At 41.3% G+C, this 27639-nt stretch overlaps 1 protein-coding gene across 1 annotated transcript in view; it reads left to right on the top strand.

The window, feature by feature from the left end:
* The first annotated feature begins 11437 nt into the window (after positions 1-11437).
* The window catches only part of ALMS1 (ALMS1 centrosome and basal body associated protein), a 166450-nt gene continuing 150248 nt past the window's right edge, over positions 11438-27639 (top strand). Inside the window, exon 1 of the mRNA XM_036873812.1 lies at positions 11438-11771. Coding sequence (XP_036729707.1) covers positions 11472-11771 — 300 coding nt within the window. The 5' untranslated portion in view covers positions 11438-11471. The remainder of the gene's footprint in view (positions 11772-27639) is intronic.

Below are 27639 nucleotides of genomic sequence, written 5' to 3'. Positions count from 1 at the left end.
CTGGACTAGGAGTTGGGCTGTGCTTGCTCCTACTGCCCCACTGGAAGCTTCTACACCACATGGTTAAACAGGAAGAGGCATAGACTGTGTAGTCAGACTGGGCTTGGAGCCATACATCACCCACTCTTACTGACTGGGTTATTTTGGGCAAATTATTTAACTTATTGACCTTGGATTCCTCATCTGTAAAATGCTTTGTCAAATTGTTGTGAAGATTAGAGGAGGCAGTGATTGTAAAATACCCATCACAGTGCTTGGCACTCAGAAAACCATTGACTTCCCTTCCCCCGTCCCTTTGATGTCCATATTGCCCTCCTTGTCATTCATCTGGTTAGTGTGCAGGGAGAATGTGGCATCTGGCCCACCTTCTCTCTAATTCAGCTTTTGTCTCCATCCTAGGGGTTTTTAGTAAGCGCATAAGGAGACCTGTTTTAGGAACTCATTCCTGTAGCCACACCTGAGGCCTTTTAAACTCCTGTAGCCACACCCTGGACCTTCTAAACACCAATAACTTGGTCTCCAGTCAAAACCTCCTATTTCTCCACTCACCCCTTCATGCCATCTCACCATCGTGTGCACTTAGTCTCCAAGTGCTTCTTCTCCAAGTCTGACAGCTGCATCCTGGGTCTCCACCTTCTCCCCCATTTGGCTTAGACTTCCTCCTGTGGATCAGTCAGTGAGGGTTTTTGGTTTCAGGCAACAGAAGCTGGCTCTGGCTAGCTGCAGCAGAAAAGGAACCTCCTGGAGGGATTTTGCAGGGGTCCTAGAACCAGTGGGAAAGCTGGAAGCCAGGCTTAGAAAAGGGGTGGTATCATATGTTAGGTTTATCATTCAGTAAATATTTATTACTTCTCCTCCATCAGCCTCCATGGGAGAAGCATGAAGTTGGATGGGCCCATGTGATTTGCTTTAGCCAATGAAGTGTGGGAGGAATGCCTGCGGCCTTAAAAAGGATTCGTGTTTCCACTTACCTCTGAGAGCTTCCTTCCTCCGTCATGGAAGGAGCATGCATTGGGTAACCTGATAGTCCCAGAATAACGAAAAACTTGTGGAGAAAAGTCACCTCAGCCAAGTCATTCACTGAAGACACAGATATCCCCAGGCAACCATTTGGTACACAAGCAAGAAACAGTGCTTTTTATTATAGGTCACTAAGATCTTGTGTTTGTTTGTTACACAGCATTGTGTGAATAGCTGACCAAGAAAGGCATGAACCAAGGAAGGCGGGGGAGTAGAACCCATGACTAAGGTCATGCCAGAAGAACAAGTTGGTGAGGATATCTCTGCTTGTTCCATTGGTTGTTGCTACTGCTGAACTCTCGACTTCACTACTACTACTTCTAAGCCAGTGCTCTTCAAACTTTAATGTGCCTACGAATCACTTGGGTCTCTTGTTAAAATGCAGATTCAGTAGGTCTGGATGGGGTCTGAGATTCTGCATTTCTAACAAGCTCTGGGTGATGCTACTGGTCCCCAGACTATACTTCGAGTAGTAAAGTTCTGAACTGTTTCTGCCTTACCCCCTTAAGAGTCAAAGTCACAGATGAGAGCAACCAAATGTGTGAATCTAGGTCACATGTCCATTCCCTGGCTGCTGGGTAGCAGGGAGAGGGATGGCTTTCTATAGTGGGTGGGGAATATTGTCCTTGAGAAAAGAAAGGAGTGATTCTCTACCATGACCGTGCATCAGCATTACCTGGGGGTGGTATGTGTGATAGTTTAAAGATCAGATCCTGAACACCAATCCAGACTCCCTGAATCTTATTCTCTGCATGATGGGAGCTGGGATTCTTCATAAAATATATACCTCAGGTAATTCTGATGAAGGTAGCCTGTGGATCACACTTTGGTTAACATGAATAAAAACCAGGAAACATGAATTCAATAAACTTCTTGCCCCGCTCTCCTGAGTAAATGATATTTATTGGCACCTATCTTTCTTCTGCTTTATGAGAAAGCCACATACTTCTCTTGTCTGAGGGTAATTCCTCCACCTGAATCACCCAAAATTCTCTCTGTTTTTATCAATTTCCTTTCTGTGTTCTAGCTTCAATGTCTTTCTTTCCTTTGGGTCAGTCATCTCAGCATACCAATATTAAAAAAACCCAAACTCCAATAGTTCCTTTCCTGCCCTAGCTACTACCTAATCAATTTCCTTTCTTTTCATGGCCAACTTCCTCCTTTCTATACTCAATGTCTCACCTTCCTCACCCCCAGTCATTTCTCAACTGCTGGACAAGTTTCCACTCACTATCCCATCAAAATAATTTCTTATGCAAGTTACCAATAAATTTCTTAATGCCAAATTCAATAGACACTTTTCAGTCTTATTTTGTCTTTCTGCAGCATTTGATCCTGTTGGCTTCTCCCACCTTGAAACTCTTTGATTTCCCGTATTCTATGATACCACTCTTTTTGTGTTTTCTTCCTATCTCTCTGGTAGTTCTTTCTTAGTCTGTGTTCACCTCTTCCTCTTCTGGGATGTGTGTATTATTCAGGTTTCCATCCTTGGCACATGTACTGAGTTATGACTTCCTCTAACACATATATGCTCTTTGTCAGCAACCCACACCTCCCTCTTTCCTGAGTCCTAGATCTGTATATACAGCTGCTAACTGAACATCCTTCCTGGGTATCTCTCAGGCAACTAAAACTCAATGTGCTCATAATTAAACACATGACTTTTCCCTTCAGACCTGCATCTTCCTACTTCTATATTTCTATCATCAACTCAGTTGCCCAAACCAAAACCTGGGATTTAGCTTTACTCTTTCCTTTCCACCTCTCTTCCCCACATCCAGTCACCAGGTACTACTGATGTCGCTCCCTACATAGCTTTTGCATCTGTTCTCTCCTCTCCTCCGTTCTTTCAGTCATCATCTGAAGTACTGTTGTAACTTCCTTAGGGGATCTCCTTTTTTCTACCAGGGCTCTCCTCCACAACATCATATGTTTTTATTTCTAAGGACAATGGGTGAAAAGATATAGGGACATATTTGTATAACTCAAGGATGCAACCATTTGTTTAAAGGGTGCTGTAGTTGAAGGATGATTCCAGTTTGTTCTCTAAAAAGCTCAGACTCAGGTGACATCAGTTTGTCTTTCAGACTGTCTGCTTGGAATGTGAAAGCTGCTGGACAGGCTTAAACGTTTCAGATGTAGACATTGGGATAGCTTGCCACCAGCTGATAGATCTAATTACTTCCTCACTTATACCTAACTTTATACATTCTTGAAGAGTCATCTTTGGAGAAAGTCACAGTATGCAATCACAGCAGAAGGACTCAATGAGAGCTCTGCCATATTGACCAGTCCCAGCCTTGGTTCATACACTATTGAGAGCAACAGCAATTAAAATGACTTTAAAAAAAAATTGTGGTAAGAACCACATAACATAAAATCTACCCTCTCAAATTTTCAAGTATACAGTATATTATGGTTAACTCTATTACAAGGATTACTGAAGTTCCTCAATTCATAATTTTATTACTGGCTTCATGAAAAATATCACCATGGTGGAGTCCAGTGATGCTTCGGAAATGAGAAACAAGCAAGACTGGACATTGATTTCTAAGGGTCAAGCCTGGCTACGTCGCCCCATAGATTGTAACTCTTCTGAAGGCAGAGAAAGTGTCATTCAATCTCTGTTGCTCTAGTATCTGGCAAAGTGACTGGCATTTAGTAGTTGGTCAATAAATATTTGTTGAGTAAATGCCATTGGAGACTTGGGGCTGACCCAGAGATGCCAAGGTGACAAGGCACAGCCTCAGGCCTGACAGGTAGATAAAGAGGGATGTAACTTGATTAGCTGGTTGTAGCCTGACTATCTGGGGTAATCTGCCTATGTACACTCTTTTCCCATTTAAAAACAAAAGCCTGAACCTTTAAAGGCTTCAGTTTGAAAAGTGAATCTTTTGATGGGAGAAAGGCAGCTGACCCTGCAATTTGAAGTAGCCCCCTGAGTTTCATCTTTCACAGGCAGTAGGCTCAGTTTAATGACTCCTGTCACTGCCATACAGGGCCCACATGCTTCACATGTTCTGGCTCAAAGGTCGTCGGAGACTTTTTCCATGGATTTCCCTTAGCACAGCTCTGGCAAGCTGGAGATTCATAATGTTTTTCCAAACTAAAACTTCACCAGCCTCTGGCTTCAGATAAGTCCCAAGTTAATAGTAATCTCCTAATTCATTGGTTCTGTTCTTTCTTCCAATAGTGCCTCATCTCCCCCTTGCCTCCAGGTAGTGGTGATATTAAAATATTTAACAACTGGAATGGCAAGGGCATAGGCCAATCAAACCAGAGGCTCAAGCTGTAACAGGCATTAACCCTTTAGTTTTTCTATCCTAGGGAGGTAGGTCTGGGGTACCAGAAAGTAATGGGAGTGGAGACGGGAAGGGTGCTTGAGGCATTGGCTAATTACCAATGAATATGGAAATATCTCAATATTTTAACAGCCAATATGGCTGTACCTGTGCACATCAGATGAATATCGGCCCTGCCTCCAGATTTTTCTGGAAGTTGTCAGTCTGTCATTCATGACTTTCCCAAGAAGCCCAGCTAGCTGTCATGTGATGGGTGGCACTGTTGCCACTCCAGCAGTGGACAGCTTCTCCCATGGTCACACTGGCCTCATCTGGAAACGGCTGTAGTTTCTCCTAGGTTGTTCATCTCTGGAGCACTAGTTCCTCCACTAGACTCTATAATTGCTTCTGCTATTGCCTGATAGGCCCTGTGGTCTTCAGTGGGCATCAAAGCTGCCTTGGGCATCTCTGGGCCTCACCACCAAAGTCTGGAAGCCCTCACATCTGATTTTCCAGACATCTATGGTAGAATGGGTGAGAATGCCTCTTGCTCCTTTTAAATTCCTTTTGTGAGAGGATTACCAAAATAGCATTCATTTATTCATTCACTGGACAAATATTGAAGGCAACTATATAGCAGGCATAATTCCAGGTGTTAAAGTTGTGAAAAAGATAGGGTCTCTGCTTTCATGAAGTTTATATTCTAGTGGGTAGAAATAGAAAATAAACAAACATATACAATGTCAGCTAATGATAAATGTATGAAGAAAAATAAAGCAGAGTGATGGGTTAGAGAATGAAGGAGGAGGAGGGGGATAGGGATGCCGTCTTAGACCAGGTGATCAGAGAAGACCTCTGACGTTTGATCAGAAACCTTAATAAAGTAAAAGAGTGAGCAACAGGGGTTATCTGGGGGGACAGCAAGTGCAAACACCTTGTAGTAGTTTGCACGTGATCTAGTGTTTTATGGTTTTAGTGGATCAGATCCCTCACTTTTTACTGAAATCTGCCTTTTGCTCTACATTTGAACTTCAAAAACCCAATTAAGATTTCTTTCCTTCCTAATAGACAGCTTTTTGCTTTCCTCATCTCTGTTTATCCAGAAAAGAAGAGGGGAAGAAGAAAGGAGGTGGAGGAGGGTGAGGCAACGACAATGGATGTGGGAGGGGGAACGGAGGGCGTGAAGCTCTTACTCCTGTTTCACTGCCTCCTGGCTCCTAGATGAAGGAGTGGGCATGCCCCATGAGTGGGCAGGTCTAGTCTGAGCAGCCTCTCAGTTCTGTGGGCACATTAGATATGTGGTATGGGAATCTATACCATTTTGAATTGGCAAACTTCAACTTTTTATGCACTCATTTAGGTGTAGTCCTGCTATAGGAAGGGATAGCCAGGAAACTTCACTGTAAGTCTCAGTCGTCAGACCCTCTGTTCAAGGTGTATGGGTAGGTCTCACCCTCCCCATCGTTCTCCACCTGTCTTTTCCCATCCTTTGGGCCCCTGCCTCAATAGATGGCTATCACAGATAACAGTAATTTTTTCTTCTGAGTGCAGTATCAGTACCTAATTTATGCTTAACGTTTTTAGCTAGGACCCTTTGCCATAATCTCAGGCAGTATGCAAGGTAAACCTATTATTCATTGATGTATCTATGTACTTAATCTATAAACAGGGTTAAGTGGTTAAGAATCCGCCTGCCAATGCAGGGGACACGGGGTCGAGCCCTGGTCTGGGAAGATCCCACATACCGTGGAGCGACTAAACCCGTGCGCCACAAGTACTGAAGCCTATGCTCTAGAGCCCACGAGCCACAACGACCGAGCCCGCATGCCTAGAGCCCATGCTCCGCAACAAAAGAAGCCACTGCAATGAGAAGCCCGCGTGCCACAACAAAGAGTAGCTGCCGCTCGCCACAACTAGAGAAAGCCCGTGCACAGCAACGAAGACCCAACACAGCCAATAAATAAATAAGTAAATAAATAAATAAATCTGTAAACAACATTTGCACAGCACTCTTTGCCAGAGCTGGAGCCACTACAATGTATTATGGGTGGTAAAAGTGTATGTGTGTGTGGTTTTTGATGTCTCCAAGCGCAGTGTACTCAGAATCACCACTCTCTTTTGGTGACTAAAGCTCTCTGTTCCTGCATTGAGTGCATCCTTGCCCAGTTTCTTCCTTCCTAGAGAAACAGGAAGGCCTGAATCCTGATTTGGGCAAAAGCTGAACTCCCCAAAGAGATAACAGCAGGGAAATAGTATGGAGAACCCAGGGAATAGGAAGAGTCTGAATGATGAGGCCTGGGTTTAATCTTACTATAGTGGGTGGCCAGGTTTCTCCGTGCTCTCAGGGAAAAAGGATCCTCAGCTCCTGTCCTGTCCTCTTGTGGCAGCGCCGTCTTTAACACCAGCTACTACTACTGCTAGAAAGAAATATCAACAGGGGCGCTTGCTTAGCCATAGAAAGATTGGTGCCAGGAGATGGCATTCCTACTTCCTAGCACAGTGCCTTGAATGTACAAAGCAATCAATCTTTGATCAGGAGGTATTGTGCTTCAGAGCAGAAACCAGAATTCTAGTAACTGAGAATGCACTCCACTCACAGTAAATTTAAAACTAGCATAGAACTTACATAGTTCCTTTAGTTTAATATGTCAATGCTCTCCAGCCAGTGATCACTGGGAACATTCCTATAGTTAAGCAAAGTTGGATTTATTATTTGTTGCAACAAGGGAGAGCACACATAATGGGAAATTGTGGAGTATCTCAGTAAGAGGATGTTGTTAGGACTTACAGAATTTGGGCTTGTGTTAAGTGATTTTGAGGAAGGTTCAGAGAAGCAGGGCTTTACTGAGTTGGATGATATCAAGGGGGATAATTCTATGATTGAGTACCTTAATGAATCTTATCTAGAAGAAGGGAAGAACGGAGCGATGCTAGAGCTATAACTGATAAAGCGGCAGCAGTCGCTCAAATTAGTTGGAAGAGGGAGATGTTTAGTATGCTTATGGTTTGCACAGTAACACTGTTTCTGTCTGTGCTTAGACAAGACTATGAAGCGGTCTTGTTTTTTGTCTCCATTCATCACAGTCACAGAGTGACCTTGTGTGATGCTGGTGTTCTATGAGATTGCTTATGCTCGATAGGAAAATATCATGGCATAGCTCCGACTGCCAGGCCAGCTCCTAGCAACACTGAGGCTTAGTTCTTAGTGTCAGGCCAGTTTCCAGATGCCAGAGGTTTATTTTCTTAGTCCCCCAACCCCAACACTTTTGGTCAAAGGCAAAGTTAGGCCATGGAATGTTAATCCGTGATATTCAGATTTTTTTTTTTTTTTTTTACTATTGCTGGGTTCCTGCTGACTCAGAGAATGGACTGTAGTTGGACTAGGGTTAATCTTTCCTTGTCCTCCAGCTGTAGGATAAGTTGTTGAATCATACGCCATGACAATGACTGTGTAGTAACATTTAGTACTCTGGACAGGGTACAGTGACCAACTGCCAAAAAAACAATTACCAGAAACAAAATGATTATTCACCTTTGCAGTACGTCTGGAAGCCAGGGGCCCAGATTATAAAACCCTGCAATGAAAAAATACCCCAGAATAATCCAGCTGGGTCTGTTTTAGAAAGCTAGGTGGTTTTATCATCTTTTAGCCTACTCATGTTCTACTACCCTGAAGGATACAGATGCAGCAATAAGTATTGCTAAACACAAACTCCCCTGTGGCTAGCTAAACAGAAATCAAGGCCTATGTGATTGTTCATGAAAACTCTGGCTAATGAACTCAAATTTAATTGGCTGAACTTCTAAAGCAGAAGTTGTGATATTTATTTTTTTTTATTTTTTAAAATTTAGGAACAGGACCTTTTTTTTTTTTTAATTATTTATTTATGGCTGTGTTGGGTCTTCATTTCTGCGCGAGGGCTTTCTCCAGTTGCGGCAGGTGGGGGCCCCTCTTCATCGCGGTGCGCAGGCCTCTCACTATCGTGGCCCCTCTTGTTGCGGAGCACAGGCTCCAGTAGTGCAGGCTCAGTAGTTGTGGCTCACGGGCCCAGTTGCTCCGCGGCATGTGGGATCTTCCCAGACCAGGGCTCGAACCCATGTCCCCTGCATTGGCAGGCAGATTCTCAACCACTGCGCCACCAGGGAAGCCCAGTTGTGATATTTATAATGTTTGCTAAAGTCAGAGAAAAGAGTTTGGAGCGTCTTTTTCAGTTGTGTTACTTTTGTTGTGGGACTGAATTTCATTCAGAGTACATATGCAGAGAAAGTCAGTTACCCTCCTGGGAGTTCTCCCAAGTAGTCTGTGAGTCTGTGCTTGCCTCATTTTCTTTGGTTTGTGGGTATTGTTCTCAGAGAAATATGAGCCACTGGAGGAGTGGTAATTTTAAGCTCCTGAAAACCTCTAACAATTAGATTCAATATACAGGGTAAGTTAGTAGGAGGGTGTAAGCCTGATGTTTATGTAAGAAGTAGTACTCTAGTGGGGTACAGACTATACTGGGAGTATAAGTATTATTAAGTATATCAGGAGCAAGCCAGTATTTTGTCCTCAAGATGGGCAGATTTCTTGTTTAAGTAAAATAGGCTTCTGCAAAGTGGGCTGCAGTGTTTCTGAAGAGAACAAACTGACTATTGGAGCAAGGATAGCCCCAATATTAGTTGCTATTCCTGAAGGGCTAGGTTTTTCTGATAAGGTTGTGATACCCTCAGAGAAACATTTTGTTGAGGTGTGGATCAAGGTCCAATTTCTATAAGATTGAAGTTTGGGATTAATCACGTGAGAAAAGCTTAAGAACCAGAAGGGACCTATAGATGAAAATCTACATTATGAAGTGTTTAAAAGTGCAGCTACTGAATTTTGTCAATAGTTTAATTAAGAGCAGTAGCTATGGTTTGAGAAAAATACACCACGAGGCTTCTTTTTCTTAAGCAGCAGAAGAACACAGGGAGTCAAACGTAACAGGATGAAGATAAGGGAGATCATACTGAGAAATCATTTTGTTAGTTGTTAAAGTACAATAATAGGCAAGATTAGTGGTAGGGTAAAGGATGCTGAAGAATCAGAAAATTAATCTTTTTCTGTTGTCATGGGCACAAGCTGTCCATTTCTATAATCAGCAGCTTCTGGAGAATTCCCAAGGATCTTCAGTCTTCCAAAGGAATGGACGTCCAGTAGTCAGGCAAAAATGATGCATGTATTTTTGGCTGGGAAACGTGAACCCAAGATCAATGCCTTGGAATTTTACTGCTGAGTCAGTTGTTAGCAGTGCCTAATAAGGTCTTTTCCATTGAGGTTCATGGGAAGTTTTCTTCTGATGTTTTTTCAGAAAGATCAAATCTCCAGCTTTGAGGTCATGCAAAGGTTGCTTAGGTGGGTGCTTTGGAAATGCAGCCCCTACCTATTGTTCATAAAGCAGTAGTTATTGTGTGGGCCCCCTGCAGTAATTAGTCATATTAGCTTGCATCAAGGTAGAATCTAGTATTGGAAGTAATTCCCAAATACATGAGGCAGCCTATTATTAACTCAGAAGGAGATATGTATATCCTAGAATGGTTCATGTTATTGCTATCAAGGTAAATAGAAGTTCTTTGGGCCTTGGAAGTTTGAGGGTTTCTGAGAGCTTTGATAATTAGTTTTATAATTCCATTAGTTCCCTTTATTTTTCCTGACATTTGTGGATGATAAGGACAGTGGGGTTTCTAAGTAAATGGTAAAGCTTTACAGAATTACTTAATGATAGTGTTAGTGAAATGTGTGACCCTGTTACTGGAGAGGTACATTGGAATTTCTCAAGTCAGAAATATAAAATCAAGCAATTTTTTTCCCACCATTACAGCCATAGCTCTCCAGCAGGGAAAATCTTCAATCTACCATAAAAAAGAATTGTATTTGTATGTACTCATAGTTCATTTCGAGGTGTTCAAAGGAGCACTGAGGCTTTGGGCTCCAGTCCATATTCTATCTTTATAGTTTTGCCAGGATTGAGTCATTGGCAGATAGGACCTACATCCTTGGCAATACCCCTAATTTATGCCACCAATGTTGGTTGCCAATTTATCTCTGCTTTTGTGGGTAATACCGTGAAGAATTTTTTGCTGGACTCCACTTTAATTGTGGCTATCTCCTTAGATAATAGCAAAGGATCTCAAGGTTCTTTAATTTGCCATTCATTTCATAGGGGTTCTTAGGTGATAGGGAAATCTTTGTTTTTAAAGCATTTTGAAATCATTGACTAACCCCCAAATGTAGGTACTATCAGTATAAATATTTGCTCTTTTATCCTTTATTAGCTGATAGGTCTGGGCGAGGGCAACTACTGGACTTACAGAAGGCCTGGGATGGCATTGCCAGCCCCTTACAAGGTAAGAGACATTGGGCAAGTTATTTTTCTGAGCCTTAGATTCTTCAAATACAAAATGGTAATAATACTTGTCTCACAGAACTGTAAGCATTTAATGTTACTGTACAATAATCAACAAATAATACCTACCACTGAGTTCTTCATATTGGTTATCTCCCTTAATTATCACAACCATCCTATGCGAGGGCCTATTACCGCATTTCATAGAGGCTTAGTCTCACTGCTGTTAAGTGGCCATGTTTGGATTCAAAGTCCCATCTTTCTGATACCAGAGCCCAGTTCTTAATTAACCCTCTACTGCCTCTGACACTTTTCCACTGTTAGGTTCAAGTGCCCATGATACAGCCTGTCATACATTAGGCACTCAACGTTTAAAAATTTATAATTTGCAGGTTTGATTATTTTGGGTTTGTCCGAGGGTCTGATCGTCCCTCTGTGCAGGGACAAAATTCAATTTTGGCCCGGCCCAGCCGAGGACTATAAATTCTCCCCGCTTCCGACAGGGGCCCAGTCCGGGTTTATTGTGAGCTTACAGTACTGTGAGCAAGATCCCATCTCGTGACAGGGGCGAGGCCTCGGCGTCGCCTGTCAGCAGCTCCGCCCCTCTGGCCTTCCCGCTGCCGCCGCCGGGCACCCTGAGCAACACGCGCGCATACTCCCCGCCCCGAGCAGTCCGCGCGACGCCGGCGCGAGGCGTCGGCGGTCTCCGCGCCTGCGCGCGGCCACAACCGCCAGTAGGCTCTCTTCCCCTCCCTTCCCTCCCCCCTCCCCTTTCCTCCTCTTCAGCCTCCTAGAACTAGAAGCCAATATGGAGCCAGAGGACATGCCTTGGCCAGGAGAGCTCGAGGAGGAGGTGGAGGAGGAGGAGGAGGAGGAGGCGGAGAACTTGGACGAGTACGAGGTGGTGATGGTGGAGGAAATGGAGGAAGAGGAGGGGCGGGAGCCGGACGCGGATTTTAACTACGAGAGCCAGCGTCGGGAGAGTACGGACGACGAGGAGGATGAGGAGGCCAAGGCCTGGCTGCAGGCGCACCCCGCCGGGACTTTGCCTCAGCCGTCGCTCCCGAGGCACCGCTACTCGGTGGGCGAGCTGACCAGCCCGGGGAAGGTGAGCCGGGTCGGGGAGGGGTATGGGCCGTCGTCGGGCAGGGTGACGGGTGGTCCCTGAGCGCTTTGCCTCCTCTCCCTTGCGGGCTGCCTCTTGCTCTCTGCCTGTCACGGTGCCTGACAAATAGTACGCGTGCTTTTAAAGGCTTGTAGGGCCATTTCGTCTCCTAGGCTCCGACTCTTGCCCAGGCTTCCGGCCGACTACTCCAAGTCTCCTGTTCTTTCAGGCAAAGATCTCTCTTGTTTCCTCCCCACCCTCCCTCTCTCCCCTGGGCTTTTTAAATTACTCCAGATGTTCAGAGGAGCCAATATTGTGGTTTAGAAACGCTTTTGGGAGGAGGTGGGCCTTATACCCTGAGGGAGGGGAAAAGGGCGTTGTAGGAGTGGAGACAGTGGTTGCCCAGGGACTATCTTGTGGGGGAGACAATTAGGAGATTAGTTTGCCTAAAGGGCGGGACTCCCCTTGAGGGAGCAGAGTGGATTCTGTGCACCCTTTGAGTAGTTAGTCTCTAGAGGCTTCTTGCCAATTGTGCTTCTCTGACCTCTCGTTTGTAGCAATAAAGGGGTCCCCAGCCGGTAGGAGGGGCTTAGAAACGCAGGAGGCTTATGCTGCAGCTCCCAACAGTCTGGAAAACTAGAAAGAGCTGATTTTATGGTTGGCTCCTGAAGATCATTTTGAAAATAACTGCATTTAGTTGATTCCTTTTCAGGGGCAAAGGAAAGGTTTGCTATACAATTCGGGTATCTAGTCATCAGACATTTATTAAATTTTTATTCTGTGAAAGGTACATTGTGGGGACAAAAAGAAACCTAAGGTTTATTGTCTAGGACTGCTCCTTAGACAAGATGTCAACTGTGCAGAGTAAAACAAGGTACAACAATTGAAAAGACAGAGGAAAGACTATATAGACCTGTGCCGTCAATACAGTAGTCATAGCAGCGTGTGGCTCCTTACATCTTAATTTGTTAAAGTTAAATAAAATTAAAAATTCAGTGCCTCTGTTGTACGAACAGTGCTCAGTAGTCACACTTGACTAGTGGCTATGTAATTGGACAGTGCAGATATAGAATAATTTCATCACTACAGAAAGTTCTCCTGGACATTGATGCTGTAGACTGTTGATCGTTAAAGAGTAGTAGTTGTTGTTTTGCCTGGTAAATATTCCAATCGGTGCTGAATTCATTGAACATGTATTATTGAGCATTCTTCATGGGCCACACATTGTGCTGGATGCTATGGAACCTTGGTGAACCCAAACATTTGTTGTCTCTGCTTTTCTAGTGTACGCAGTCTAGAGAGGGAGGCAGACAAAATTCAGTTGGGTCACAAAAATAAAAGTAAAATTGATATGTGCTAACATGCTTTGAAAACATTCAGTAAGGGAATCTGATCTTGTCAGCGAAGCTGGGGAAAGCTTCCCTGAGGAAGTTATGACAAGCTGAGATCTGAAGACAGGTTACAGTTAACTAGGTGAAGGGAAAAGGAAGGAGCTTTGCAGCTGAGGGAAAGGCACATGGAAAGGTACTGTCGGTAAGAGAGAGCGTGGCATTTTCAAGGAACCAAAAGGCAATATGGGTTGAGCAGACACTTCAAGGCTTTGTGTGCTATGCAAGGAATTTGGAAGCTTTATCCCGGGAAGTCATTGAAAATGTTTTAAACAAAGGGGTATAGGATAAGATTTGTGTTTCAGAAAGATCACTTTGTAGCACAGTAGAGAACAGCTTTTTTTTTTTTTTTTTTTAAATTTTTTTTTTTTAATGTGACACATACTTTTTTTTTTTTAATTTTATTTATTTATTTATGGCTGTGTTGGGTCTTCGTTTCTGTGCGAGGGCTTTCTCTAGTTGTGGCAAGTGGGGACCACTCTTCATCGCGGTGCGCGGGCCTCTCACTGTCGCGGCCTCTCTTGTTGCGGAGCACAGGCTCCAGACGCGCAGGCTCAGTAATTGTGGCTCACGGGCCTAGCTGCTCCACGGCATGTGGGATCTTCCCAGACCAGGGCTCGAACCCGTGTCCCCTGCATTGGCAGGCAGATTCTCAACCACTGCGCCACCAGGGAAGCCCCGAGAACAGCTTTGACAGCAGGTTGGGGTGGGGAGCTGCAATAATAAGTCAGGGATGCTAATTAGGAGGTCATTGCAGTATTGTCAGGCAAATGATGATGATGATATTTTGGAATAGGGAAGTGTTGGTGGATATAGAAAAACGTAGACTGATTCGAGAGAGATTTAAGAGGTAAAGTAATCACACTGATACACTAATTTTACATTATTATTACACTAATAATGGATTAGATGTGGAACACAAGGGCAAGAAGGTGTCAGGTTATTGGATAAATGGTTGAAATATGGCCAGGTTTATGGTAGGGTTGGTGGCCATGGGGTGGGGTGATGGGATGGTTGGGATGGGTGTTAAGATTATGGGTTTGGTTTTAGAGATCAGAGGAGGGGTCTGGGCTGGACATTTCAAGTTGTAAGTTATCTACATATGGACCATAATTAAAGCCACACTTGTGGATGAGGTCTCCTAACTTTAATTTTGTTCCATGACTTCTTGTTTGAATAACTATTAATATATAAATTTAATATTCCTAGAAGATTTTAATTAAACCACTTTACCTCTTATTACAGCCAGTGTGAAAAAATTATTATCCTGTCTAACAGTGATCTATCTATGTGTAATAGAAGATATCGCTTCTTAGAGCCCAGAGTGTTTTTTCCGTAGAGGTGTTTTGTTTCTGTTTTTGAGAGAAATCAGATATTGTCCTATTTACCTTGGAGGGTATATGAAGGTGTGGGTGATGTGCTGTATTAAAGGCAGTTTTAAGATGATATAAAGAGTATTAAGATAATTTTTTGTTCACTAACATATTAAGATTTACTGGTGTAAGTTGGAAAATGTTTAAAGGAGAAACTTTAATATGTTTCTTGCTAGAAATTGATGAACTATAAAATTTTTTTTTAATTAAGTAATTAATTTATTTTTGGCTGTGTTGGGTCTTCGTTGCTGTACGTGGGCTTTCTCTAGTTGCGGTGAGCGGGGGCTACTCTTCGTTGCGGTGCGCCGGCTTCTCTTTGCGGTGGCTTCTCTTGTTGCGAAGCACGGGCTGTAGGCGCACAGGCTTCAGTAGTTGTGGCACATGGGCTCAGTTGTTGTGGCTTGCGGGCTCTAGAGTTCAGGCTCAGTCGTTGTGGTGCACGGGCTTAGTTGCTCCGCGGCATGTGGGATCTTCCCGGGCCAGGGCTCGAACCCGTGTCCCTTGTGTTGGCAGGCAGATTCTTAACCACTGTGCCACCAGGGAAGCCCTGAACTATAAAATTTTTGAAGATGAGTTTGTTGTGTAGTATTTAATTCAGTGTATTCAAAGGAAGACACCAAATGATAGGAAACATTAATTTCATTCAGTCTAGTCTCAAGTTAAATGGCAAAATTGTAATATTTGATTCACTCTCATGTATCTCTCTTAGTAGGCAATTAGGATGTTCTAGTGGGGATCTGTAAGGTGTTGATTAAGTTTGCAAGTCCTATTAATGAAGCTGAGCTAAGGCGTGGAACTGTTCTAAGTTCAATGCAAAATATGACCAGCCTTACAACCAAGTATTTTTGAGTTCAGGGAAGTGAGCCTTTGCTTTATTGGTCTTATGCTGGTTCTGCAGACCATTCAACATGGACCATTTCAAACACCTCTACTTGTAATTCCTAAACCTCAATTTCTGAACTGTGCTAGGGAAAATAATTCAATTCTGTGGATTGGTATCATAGAAATTCTTGGTCTTGAACTTTTTTTTTTTTTTTAGTTTTTAGTTTTATTGTTTATTTTCTTTTCTTCCAGTTTTATTGAGTATAATTGACATAAAGCACTGTATAAGTTTAAGGTATACAGCATAATGATTTGACTTATATACATCATGAAACGGTTATCACAATGTCATCTCATATAGCTAGAAAATTAAAGAAATAGAAAAAATATTTTTTTCTGGTGTTGAGAACTCTTAGGATTTACTCTTAACAATTTTCGTATATAACATACAGCAGTGTTAATTATATTTATCATGTTGTGCATTGCATCCCTAGTACTTACTTATCTTATAACTGGAAGTTTGTACCTTTTAACCACTTGGACTCCAACTTTTTTTTTTTTTTGGCTGCATTGAGTCTTCATTGCTGTGTGCGGGCTTTCTCTAGTTGCGGCGAGTGGGGGCTACTCTTCATTGCAGTGAGAGGGCTTCTCATTGCGGTGGCTTCTCGTTGTGGAGCACTGGGCTCTAGGCGCACGTGCTTCAGTAGTTGCAGCACGCGGGCTCAGTGGTTGTGGCACGCAGGCCCTAGAGTGCATGGGCTTCAGTAGTTGCAGCATGTAGGCTCAGTAGTTGTGGTGCATGAGGTTAGTTGCTCCATGGCATGTGGGATCTTCCTGGACCAGGGATCGAACCTGCGTCCCCTGCATTGGCAGGCAGATTCTTAACCACTGCACCACCAGGGAAGTCTGGTCTCCAACTTTTAAATGGGTCATCAACAGTGCTTGGAAATCTTTTTATGTTTCCTCCTTCAGCTGCTTTGGCTTTTTCACTCTTATCCTCTAGATTTCACCCAATGTTCAGCATTCTCCTATCAACAGGTTACCATTTCATAGAAGGAGAGAACACAGGCCTGAACCCCTACACCTTCCTGCTCCCTATCTCCAAATTTATCTACACTGTACAATTCTTAATCTTTTTTGACCTGTTATTACAGATTTTATTCTTAGTATTAATCCTTTCTTGTGCTCCTAGGATAAAAACTATCAGTTATTGTGTGTTTTTCTCTTAAGGAAGTGCTGGATTTTATTTGGAGATATTTGATAAATGATAATGGTTTAAGTTTTTTAAAAAGTGTTTTCTTGACCTTTCTTTGTCAAGTTTGGAATCAGAATTATGCCGTTTTTCTGCAAGGTACTGGGAAGATTTTTATTTTTCTGTGTCTTGGAACAGTTTAAATAATGTAAGATTTTCTTGCATGTTTGAAAAATAATCACTTGTGAAACTACTGTGCCTCTGGATTCCTTTCAGGGTTATAATCTGTATATACTCTCTCACTTTTCTTGGGTTAATTTTGTAATTTATGATTTTTCTAGAAAATCATTTCAGCAAGGGTTTCTAGTTAATTATAATGGAGTGTTACATAGTATTCTTTATTTTTTTCTATTGCATCTGTGGTTATTTCCATTTCTCATTCCTGATTTTATATAATTATGTTTTATTCTTCTCTTGATCCGACTAGCTATGGATTTGTTTTGTTAATTGTTTTCATCCAAGGAAACAGCTCTTAAATCTAAGTTTAATTCTATTGCTTTTCATCATTTAATTCATTAATTTCAGTTCTCATCTTTTACTATTTCCCTAGATTTATTTTATTTAATTTTACTTAATGTGCTGAATGCTTACCTGGCTTATTTAAAAACATTTTTAACAGTTTTGTTGAGATATAATTCAAATACCATACAATTTACCCTGAATTTTAATGCACAATTCAGTAGTTTCAGTAAATTAATGGATATGTGCAGCCATCACCACAATTTTAGAACAATTTTTTCATTACCTCAAAAAGAAACCCTGTATACTTTAGCTGTCACCCCTCTAGCTTCCATTCTGCTAAGCAACCATTAATCTACTTTCTCTCTCTTTAGATTTGCCTATTCTGGGCCTTTAATATAAATGGAATCATATAATATGTGGTGCATGCCGTACAGCTTTCAGGATCTTAGTTCCCCCAGCAGTGATCGAACCCAGGGCCCTGGCAATGAGAGCACCGAGTCCTAACCACTGGACCACCAGTGAATTCCAATATGTGGTCTTATGACTGGACTCTCACTTAGCATAATGTTTTTAGGAAACATCCATGTATATAACATCAATTTTTCATTCCTTTCTATGACTTAATAATAGTCCATTGTATGGATATACTACATTTTTTTATCCATTCATCAATTGATGGACATTTGGGTTGTTTTCTGCCTGTTGGCTATCTCAAAATGTTTGAAAATTCTCTTTGTGATTTCTTTTTTGACCCGTTGGTTATTTAGGAGTCTGTTGCTTGATTTCCACGTATTTGTGAATTTCCTCAATTTCCTTCTGTTATTGATTTCTAATTTCATTCCATTTTGGTTGGAGAATATACTTTCCATGATTTCAATTATTTAAAAAATTTGAGGCTTATGTTTATAACTGAGTCACTGTGCTGTACAGCAGAAATTAACACAACATTGTAAATCACCTATACTTCAATAAAATAAAATTAAAAAAAAATTTGAGGCTTGTTTTGTGGCCTAACATGTGGTCTGTCCTGGAGTTGTTCCATGTATGCTGAGAAGGTGTATTCTGCTACTCTAAGATGGAGTGTTCTATAATATCCATAGATGTAGTTTGTTTACAGAGTATTCACATCTTATATTTCCTTGTTGGTCTTGTCACAGGTAGCTATCCTTTTTTTTTTTCATTTTAATTAATAGACTTTTTTGGGAGCAGATTTATGTTTAGCAGAAAGTACAGAATTCTCATGTACCTCTTTTTCCTCCCCTGTTTTCTCTATTATTAGCATCTTGTATTAGGGCGGCACATTTGTTACAATCGGTAAGCCGATATTGATACATTATTAATTAAAGTGCATGTTTTTATCAGAGTCCACTTTTCGTACATTCTGTGGGTTTTGACAAATGTATAATGACATATATCCACTATTACAGTATCACACAGAACAGTTTCACTGCCTAAAAAAATCCCTGTGCTCTACCTGTTTATCCCTCCCTTTCTTCCTCTGAAACCCTGGCAGCTGCTGATATTTTTACTGTCTCCATAGTTTTGCCTTTTCCAGAAAGTCATATAGTTTGAATCATACAGTATGTAGCCTTTTAATTTTTTTATTATTTATTTATTTTTAAAATACATTTATTTATTTTTGACTGTGTTGTGTCTTTGTTGCTGCGCGTGGGCTTTTTCTCTGCTTGCGGTGAGCCGGGGCTACTCTTCGTTTTGGTGTGCGAGCTTCTCATTGCGGTGGCTTCTCTTATTGCGGAGCATGGGCTCTAGGTGCGTGGGCTTCAGTAATTGCAGCACACAGGCTCAGTAGTTGTAGCTTGCGGGCTGTAGAGCCCAGGCTCAGTAGTTGTGGCGCACAGGCTTAGTTGCTCTGCGGCATATGGGATCTTCCCAGACCAGGGCTTGAACCTGTGTCCCCTGCATTGGCAGGCGGATTCTTAACCACTGTGCCACCAGGAAAGTCCCTATGTAGCCTTTTTAGAATGGCTTCTTTCACTTAGCAGTATGCATTTAAGGTTCCTCCATGTGTTTTCATGGTTTGGTAGCTCATTTCTTTTTTTCCAACTTGATTTCTTTTTCTTTTTTTAAAAATTGTGGTAAAATATACATAACATAAAATTTAACATTTTAACCTTTTTAAAAAATTATTTATTTTGGCCATGCTGCGTGGCTTGCAGGATCTCAGTTCCTCGACCAGGGATTGAAGCCATGGCCCCAGCAGTGAAAGCACTGAGTCCTAACCACTGGACCACCAGGGAATTTCTCCATTTTAACCATTTTTATGTGGCATTAAGTACATTCACACTGTTTTGTAATCTTCGCTACCATCCATCTCCAGAACGTCTTCATCTTTACAAACTGAAACTCGAATATGTCTGCCTTATCTGATTCTGGTTCTGATGCTTGCTCTGTGTCTTCAAACTAGTTTTGTTTTTGTCTTGTATGTCGTAGTTTTTTTTGTTGAAAGCCAGGCATGTACTGAATGAATATGATATGAAAGGAACTGAAGTAAATAGACCTTTAATGTGAAGTTTTTTAAGTTTATCTGGTTAGAGGTGGTTTTGTGTTTATTGTTTGCTGTAGCTGTAGGTGTCAAAGGCTAAAATTTCCTCTGGTGACCTTGTTTTTGTTCCCCCTGTTGTCTTTGGATTTCTCTAAGGACTTCTTTTTTTTTTTTTAGTATGGAATTTAAAAATAAATTTATTTATTTTTATTTATTTATTTTTGGCTGTGTTGGGTCTTTGTTGCTGTGCACGGGCTTTCTCTAGTTGCGGCAAGTGGGGGCTGCTCTTTGTTGTGGTGTGCAGGCTTCTTGTTGGGGTGGCTCCAGGCACGCGGGCTTCATTAGTTGTGGCACATGGACTCAGCAGTTGCGGCTTGCAGACTCCAGAGCGCAGGCTCAGTAGTTGTGGTGCATGGGTTTTGTTGCTCCGTGGCATGTGGAATCTTCCTGGATCAGGGCTTGAACCCGTGTCCTCTGTGTTGGCAGGCGGATTCTTAACCACTGTGCCACCAGGGAAGTCCCTCTAAGGACTTCTTAAGTAAGGTATGAGTTGTGCTGTTCTTTCATTCATATACCATCATTATCAGGAGCCCTGTTGATGTAGTGGTAAGGTGTGGGTGGAGGGTAAGTGTTCTATAGTCCTATTATTAGGACTTTCCCTGGGCTGTGATCTTCACTAGGGTTTCTCATTGTTTTCCCCTTAGGTGAGACAGGAAAGCTAGAAGGGGGCTGGAGTTGGGTATTTCCCTTCCCCTACATCACTTAGTCTCTGGTAAAACCCTGGGCTCTGGTAAAATAGTTTCTTTTGAGGGCAGGTCTTGTTAAAAACAGAATGCTCTAGGCTTATTTCAGAATGGCTACTTTTGCCCTCCCCCTGCCAGAGCAAGAGGAGATTTTTCTCTGATCTTAACTGTGGAACCTGATACAGTTCCTGGAGGTAAAACTCATAAAGTGTGGGAGCCCCTCTAAGATTGTTTCCCAGGAATTTTTAAATCTCAGGGTTGTCTACCCTGAGCCTCTAGCAATTTGTCAATTACAATTTAAGGCTTTCCTACCCTAGTACAGGTCCCCATGGTGGTGTCTGCTCTGGGATTCTGTTCCATTAAGTTGTGATTTTCTGTATCTGTTTGTCTTTCTAATTTGGGGGACTGTGTAGTTTGCCCTTCATTTCAGTTTTCTGGCGGATGTAAGAAGAGTTGTTGATTTTCAATTTGTTCAGCTTTTTTTCTTTTTGTGGGGATGGGAGTGATGACTTCCTAACTCCTTGCATGCTGGACCAGAGCTTTTTTTATTTTGGTTGTTTTTCAATAGACTATGTTGTTGTTGTTTGTTTGTTTGTTTTTTCTTTTGCTGCACCCCGCAGCTTGTGCGATCTTAGTTCCCCAACCAGGGATCGAACCCGTGCCTTTGGCAGTGAAAGCACGGAATCCTAACCACTGGACCACCCTGGGGAATTCCCTCAACAGACCATTTTTTAGAGCAGTTTTAGGTTCAAAGAAAAATTGATCAGATAGTACAGAGATTTCCCATCCACCTCCTGCCCCCACACATGCACAGCCTTCTCCACTGTCAGTATCCCACATCAGGGTGTAGTATGTTTGTTACAATGAATCTACATTGACATCCAAAGCCAGAGTTTACATTAGGGCTCACTTTTGGTATTGTACATTCTATGGTTTTTGACAAACGTATAATGGCATGTATCCACCATTATAATACAATATAGTTTCTCTGTGTCTTTTCATGACTTGGTAGCTCATTTCTTTTTAGTGCTGAATAATACTACGTTGTCTAGATGTACCACAGTTTATCTTATCCATTCACCTACTAAAGGATATTTTAGTTGCTTTCAAGTTTTGGCAGTTATGAGTAAAGGTGCTCTAAACATCCATGTGCAGATTTTTGTGTAGACATATCTTTTCAATCCATTTGGGCCAGTACCAAGGAGTTTGATTACTAGATTGTATGCTAATAATATGTTTAGTTTTATAAGAAACTGCCAAATTGTCTTACAAAGTGACTGTACCATTTTGCTTTCCCACCATCATTCATCAGTGAATGAGAGTTCCTGTTGTTCCATATCCTCGGCAGCATTTGTTGTCAGTGTTTTGGATTTTGGCTATTCTAGTAGGTAGGTAGTAGTGTCTCATTGTTTTACTTTACAGTTCCCTAATGATAAATGATACTCAGCATCTTTTCATATGCTTATTCCAGTTGTATATCTTCTTTGGTGGTCTGTTGCCCATTTTCTAACCAAGTTGTTTGTTTTCATATTGTTGAGTTTTAAGAGTTCTTTGTATGTTTTGGTTAACAGTCCTTATCAGGTATGTCTATTAGAAATATCTTCTCCCAGTCTGTGGCTTGTTTTCTCATTCTCTTGACATTGTCTTTCACAGAACAAAGGTTTTTAATTTTGATGAGTGCAGCTTATCAGTTATTTCAGGGATTTTGCCTTTCGTGTTGTACCTAAAAAGTGATCACACTAGCCAAGGTGATCTAAGTTTTCTCCTATATTATCTTCTAGGTGTTTATAGTTTTTATAGTTTTGCATTCTACATTTACATCTATGATCCATTTTGAGTTAAGTTTTGTGAAAGGGGTAAGATCTGTGTCTAGATTCACTTTTTGCACGTGGATGTCCAGTTATTCCAGCATAATTTGTTGAAAAGACTGTCTTTGCTCCATTACGTTGCCTTTGTTCCTTTGTCAATTATCAGTTGTCTTTATGTGGGTCTATTTCTGGACTCTGTTGTGTTACAGTGATCTGTTTGTCTAGTCTTTCACCAATACCACACTCTTGATTGCTGTAGCTTTATAGTAAGTCTTTAAGTCAAGTAGTATCAGTCCTCCCACCTTGGCTTCTTCAATTTTGTGCTGGCTATGCTGGGTACTTTGACTCTTCATATAAACTTTAGAACCAGTTTGTCAGTATCCACAAAATAATTTGCTTGGATTTTGATTGGAATTGTATTGAATCTATACACCAGGTTGGGAGGAACTGACGTTGACAGTATTGAGTCTTTCTAACCATGAACATGGACTATCTATCCATTTAATTAGTTCCTTTTTGATTTCTTTTGCCAGAGTTTTATAGTTTCCCTCATATAGATCTTGTATATATTTGGTTAGATTTATACCTAAGTATTTAATTTTTGGGGTGCTAATGTAAATGGTATTGTGGTGTTTTTTTTGGCCATGCCATATGGCATGTGGGATCTTAGTTTCCTGACCAGGGATGAAACCCGCACCCCCTGCGGTAGAAGTGTGGAGTCTTAACCCCTGGACCGCCGGGGAAACCCCAATGGTATTGTGTTTTTAATTTCAAATTCCAATTGTTCATTGCTGGTATATAGGAAAGCCATTGACATTTGCTCTGGTTTTTTTTTTTTTTTTTAATGTTCAAGAATCATGTACAGAATCTCTATCCATCCACTGCTTTTGGGAACTGGAGTATTGAGGTCTAATTATTGTTGGATTGTCTCTTATTTCCTTCAGTTCTGTTAGTTTTTTTTTTTTTTTAAATAACCTTATTTATTTTTTTATTTTTGGCTGCGTTGGGTCTTCGTTGCTGCGTGCTTGCTTTTTCCCTAGTTGTGCAAGCAGGGGCTACTCTTCACTGCGGTGCCCGGGCTTCTCATTGTGGTGGCCTCTCCTGTTGTGGAACATGGGCTCTGGGCATGCTGGCTTCAGCAGTTGCGGTACATGGGCTTAGTAGCTGTGGCTTGTGGGCTCAAGAACGCAGGCTCAGTAGTTGTGGCACGTGGGCTTAGCTGCTCCGTGGCATGTGGGATCTTCCTGGAGCAGGGCTCGAACCCGTGTCCCCTGAATTGGCAGGTGGATTCTTAACCACTGCACCACCAGGGCAGTTCCCAGTTCTGTTAGTTTTTACTTAAGGTGTTTTGGAGCTCTGATGCTAGGTGCATATATATTTTTAATTATTAGGTATTCTTGGTGGATTGACCCTTTTATCATTTCTGAAATGTCCCTTAGGCACTTCCCTTAGTATTTCTTGTAAAAGAAATAAAGAAATTTTCTGTTTTGGTTTATCTGCGGATTGAAAATTTCTTTTTAAATTTTATGTGGTAAAATACACATAACATCTTAACCATGTTAACCATTTTAAAGTGTACAGTTCAGTAATGTTAAATATGTTAACATTGTTGTGCAACCAATGTCCTGAACTCTTAAACTGAAACTCTGCACCTGTAAACAACCAGCTCCGCTTTCCCTCTCACCCCAGCCCCTAGTAACAACCATTCTACTTTGTGTTTCTGTGAATTTGATTACTTTGGATACCTCATTTAAGAGGAATCATACAGTATTTGTCTTTTGTGACTGGCTTATTTCACTTAGCTTAATGTCCTCAAGGTTCATGCATGTTGTAGCATGTGACCAGATTAACTTCCTTTTAAGGCTGAATAATATTCTCTTGTACTTATGTATCACATTTTGTTTATCCCTTTGTCAGTTAATAAGACACTTGGATTGTTTCTGCCTATTGGCTATTGTGAGGAGTGCTGCTGTGAACATGGGTTTGTAAATATCTCTTTGAGACAGTGCCTTCAGTTCTTTTGGATATATACTCAGAAGTGGGATTGCCAGATCATGTGGTAGTTCTGTTTAGTTTTCTGAGGAACCTCCCTCCTGTTTTCCACAGTGGTTGCACCATTTTATATTCCTCCCAACACGACACAAGGGTCCCAGTTTCTCCACATCTTCACCAACATTTGTTATTTTCTCTCTTTTTTTTTTTGTTTTTGATAGCAGCCATCCTGATGACTGTGAGGTGATGTCTCATTGTAGTTTTTTTTTTTAATTGTTTTTACAGTAGGTCCTTGTTGGTTATCTATTTTCTTTTATTAATTTATTTTTAAAATATTTATTTATTTATTTGGCTGCACTGGGTCTTAGTTGCGGCATGTGGGATCTTTTAGTTGTGGCTTGCAAACTCTTAGTTGTGGCACGTGGGATCTAGTTCCCTGACCAGGGATCGAACCTGGGCCCCCTGCATTGGGAGCACAGAGTTTTAACCACTGGACCACCAGGGAAGTCCCTCGTTGTAGTTCTGATTTGCATTTTTCTAATGATTAGTGATGTTGAGCATCTTTTCATGTGCTTATTGGCCATTCGTATATGTTTGGAGAAATGGCTCTGCAAGTTTTTTGCCCATTTGATAATTGGTTAATTGGGTGTTTTGTTTTTGTTTTTGAGTTTGAGTTCTTTATATATTACGGATATTAATCCCATATCAGATATGTGATTTGCAAATATTTTCCCCCATTCTGTGGGTTGCCTCTTTACTCTTTTTTTTTTAAATTGGGGTGTAGTTGCTTTACAATGTTGTGTTAGTTTCTGCTGTACAGTGAAGTGAATCAGCTATATGTATACATATATCCCCTCTTTTTTGGATTTCCTTCCCAGTTAGGTCACCACAGAGCATTGAGTAGAGTTCCCTGTGCTATACAGCAGGTTTCCTTTTTACTCTGTTGATGGTGTCTTCTGATATACAGAATTTTAAAATTTTCATGAAGTCCAGTTTGTCTGTTGTTTCTTTTGTTGCTTGTGCCTTTGGTATCATATCCAGGAAATCATTGCCAAATCTACTGTTGTGCAACTTTTGCTTTGAGTTTTCTTCTAAGAGTTTTATAGTTTTAGGTCTTAACATTTAAGTCTTTGGTCCATTTAGAGCTGAGTTTTGTATATGTTGCTAGGTGAGAGTGTAACTTCCTTCTTTTGCATGTGGATATCCAGTTTTTCGAGCAACATTTGTTGGAAAGACTATCCTTTTCCCATTGAATGGTCTTGATACCTTTGCTGAAAATCATTTGACCATGTATGTGAGAGTTTATTCCTGGGGTCTCTTTGATCTAGCTGGGACTTCCAATAATGTGTTGAATAGAAGTGGCAAGAGTGGGCATTCTTGCCTTGTTCCTGGTCTTAGAGGAAAAGCTTTCAGTTTTACACTGTTGAGTGTGGTGTGAGTTAGTTGTGGGCCCTCATAAATGGCCTTTATTATATTGATTAGTTTCCTTCCATTCCTGATTTGTTGAGTGCTTTTTCATGAAAGGGTGTTGAGTATTGTCAGCTGCTTTTTCTGTAGCAGTCAAGATAATCGTGTGGTTTTGTCCTTCATTCTGTTAATGTGAAGTATTATATTGGTTGATTTTTATGTGTTGAATCATCCTTACATTCCATGGTTAATTCCCACTTGATCATGGTGTATACATACTTCTTTTAATGTGTTGTGAATTCTGTGCGCTAGTATTTTGTTGGGGATGATCGAAGCCATCTGGTCCTTGGCTTTTCTGTGTTGGCAGGTTTTTGATTACTGATTGAATCTTCTTGCTAGTTATATGTTTGTTCAGATTTTCTATTTTTTCATGATTCAGTCTTGGTAGGTTGTGTCTTTCTAGGGATTTATGTTTGTCTTCTTGGCTATCCAATTTGTTGGTATACAGTTGTTCATAGTATTTATTCTCTTATAATCCTTATTTCTGTGGCATTTCTTGTAATATTCCCTCTTTCATTTCTGATTTTATTATTTGAGTCTTCTTTTTTTCCTTAGTCAGTCTGGCTAAGAGGTTATCAATTTTGTTGATCTTCTGAAAAAAACACTTTTAGTTTCATGATTTTTTTTTTCCTGTTGACTATTTCATTTATCTGTGCTCTAATCTTTATTATTTCCTTCCTTCTGCCTGCTTTAGGTTTAGTTCTGCTTTTAGTTCCTTGAGGTACAAGTTAGATTGTTTACTTGAGGTCTTGCCTTTTTTAAATATATGCACTTACGGCTATAAACTTCCTTCTTAGTACTTCTTTTGCTGCGTCCATAAGTTTTTTGGCATTTTGTGTTTTCATTTGTGTCCAGGTATTTTCTAATTTCCTTTGTGACTTCTTGTTTGACCCATTGGTTTTGTAAGAGTGTAGTGTTTAATTTCCACATATTGTAAAATTTCCAGTTTTTCTTGTGCTATTTGTTTCTAGTTTCATTCCATTGTGATTGGAAAAGATACCGTGTATTATGATTTCAGTCTTCTTGAATTTATTAAGACTTGCTTTGTGGCTAGACATGTGTTCTATCCTGAAGAATGTTGCATGTGTACTTGAGAAAATGTGTTCTGCTGTTGTTGGGTGGAGTGTTCTGTATATATATCTGTTACGTCTGATTGGTCTATAGTGTTGTTCAATTTCTGTATTTCCTTATTTTTCTGTATGGTTGTTCTGTTCATTATTGAAAGTGGATGTTGAAGCCTCTTAATGTTATTATGTTGCTGTGTATTTCTCCCTTCAATTCTTTCAGCATCTGCCTCATTAATTTAGGAGCTCTGAGGTTTGGTGCATAAATACTTATAAATCTTCTTGGTGAATTGACCCCTTTTTTTTGTTTTTTTAAACATCCCAGGCTCTCATAGGAACCTTTACTGTTTTGTTTTTTTAAATTTTTTATTTACTTATTTATTTATTTTTATTTTATGGCTGTGTTGGGTCTTCATTTCTGTGCGAGGGCTTTCTCTAGTTGCGGCAGGTGGGGGCCACTCTTCATCGCGGTGTGCGGGCCTCTCACTATCGTGGCCTCTCTTGTTGCGGAGCACAGTCTCCAGACGCGCAGGCTCAGTAATTGTGGCTCACGGGCCTAGTTGCTCCGCAGCATGTGGGATCTTCCAAGACCAGGGCTCGAACCTGTGTCCCCTGCATTGGCAGGCAGATTCTCAACCACTGCACCACCAGGGAAGCCCTTGACCCCTTTTTTTAAAAATAAAATTTATTTATTTATTTATTTATGGCTGCATTGGGTCTTCGTTGCTTTATGTGGGTTTTCTCTAGTTGCGGGCTTCTCATTGCAGTTGCTTCTGTTGTTGCAGAGCACGGGCTCTAGGTGCATGGGCTTCAGTAGTTGTGGTATGCGGCCTTCAGTAGTTGTGGCTCGTAGGCTCTAGAGCGCAGGCTCAGTAGTTGTGGCTCATGGGCTTAGTTGCTCCGCGGCATGTGGGATCTTCCCGGACCAGGGCTCGAACCTGTGTCCCCTGCATTGGCAGGTGGATTCTTAACCACTGTGCCACCAGGGAAGCCCTGA

The sequence above is a fragment of the Balaenoptera musculus genome, chromosome 13, assembly GCF_009873245.2.
Source record: "Balaenoptera musculus isolate JJ_BM4_2016_0621 chromosome 13, mBalMus1.pri.v3, whole genome shotgun sequence".
Taxonomy (NCBI): domain Eukaryota; kingdom Metazoa; phylum Chordata; class Mammalia; order Artiodactyla; family Balaenopteridae; genus Balaenoptera; species Balaenoptera musculus.
Note: the sequence above shows the minus strand (reverse complement) of the source record. Positions and strands in the feature narration are given on the sequence as shown.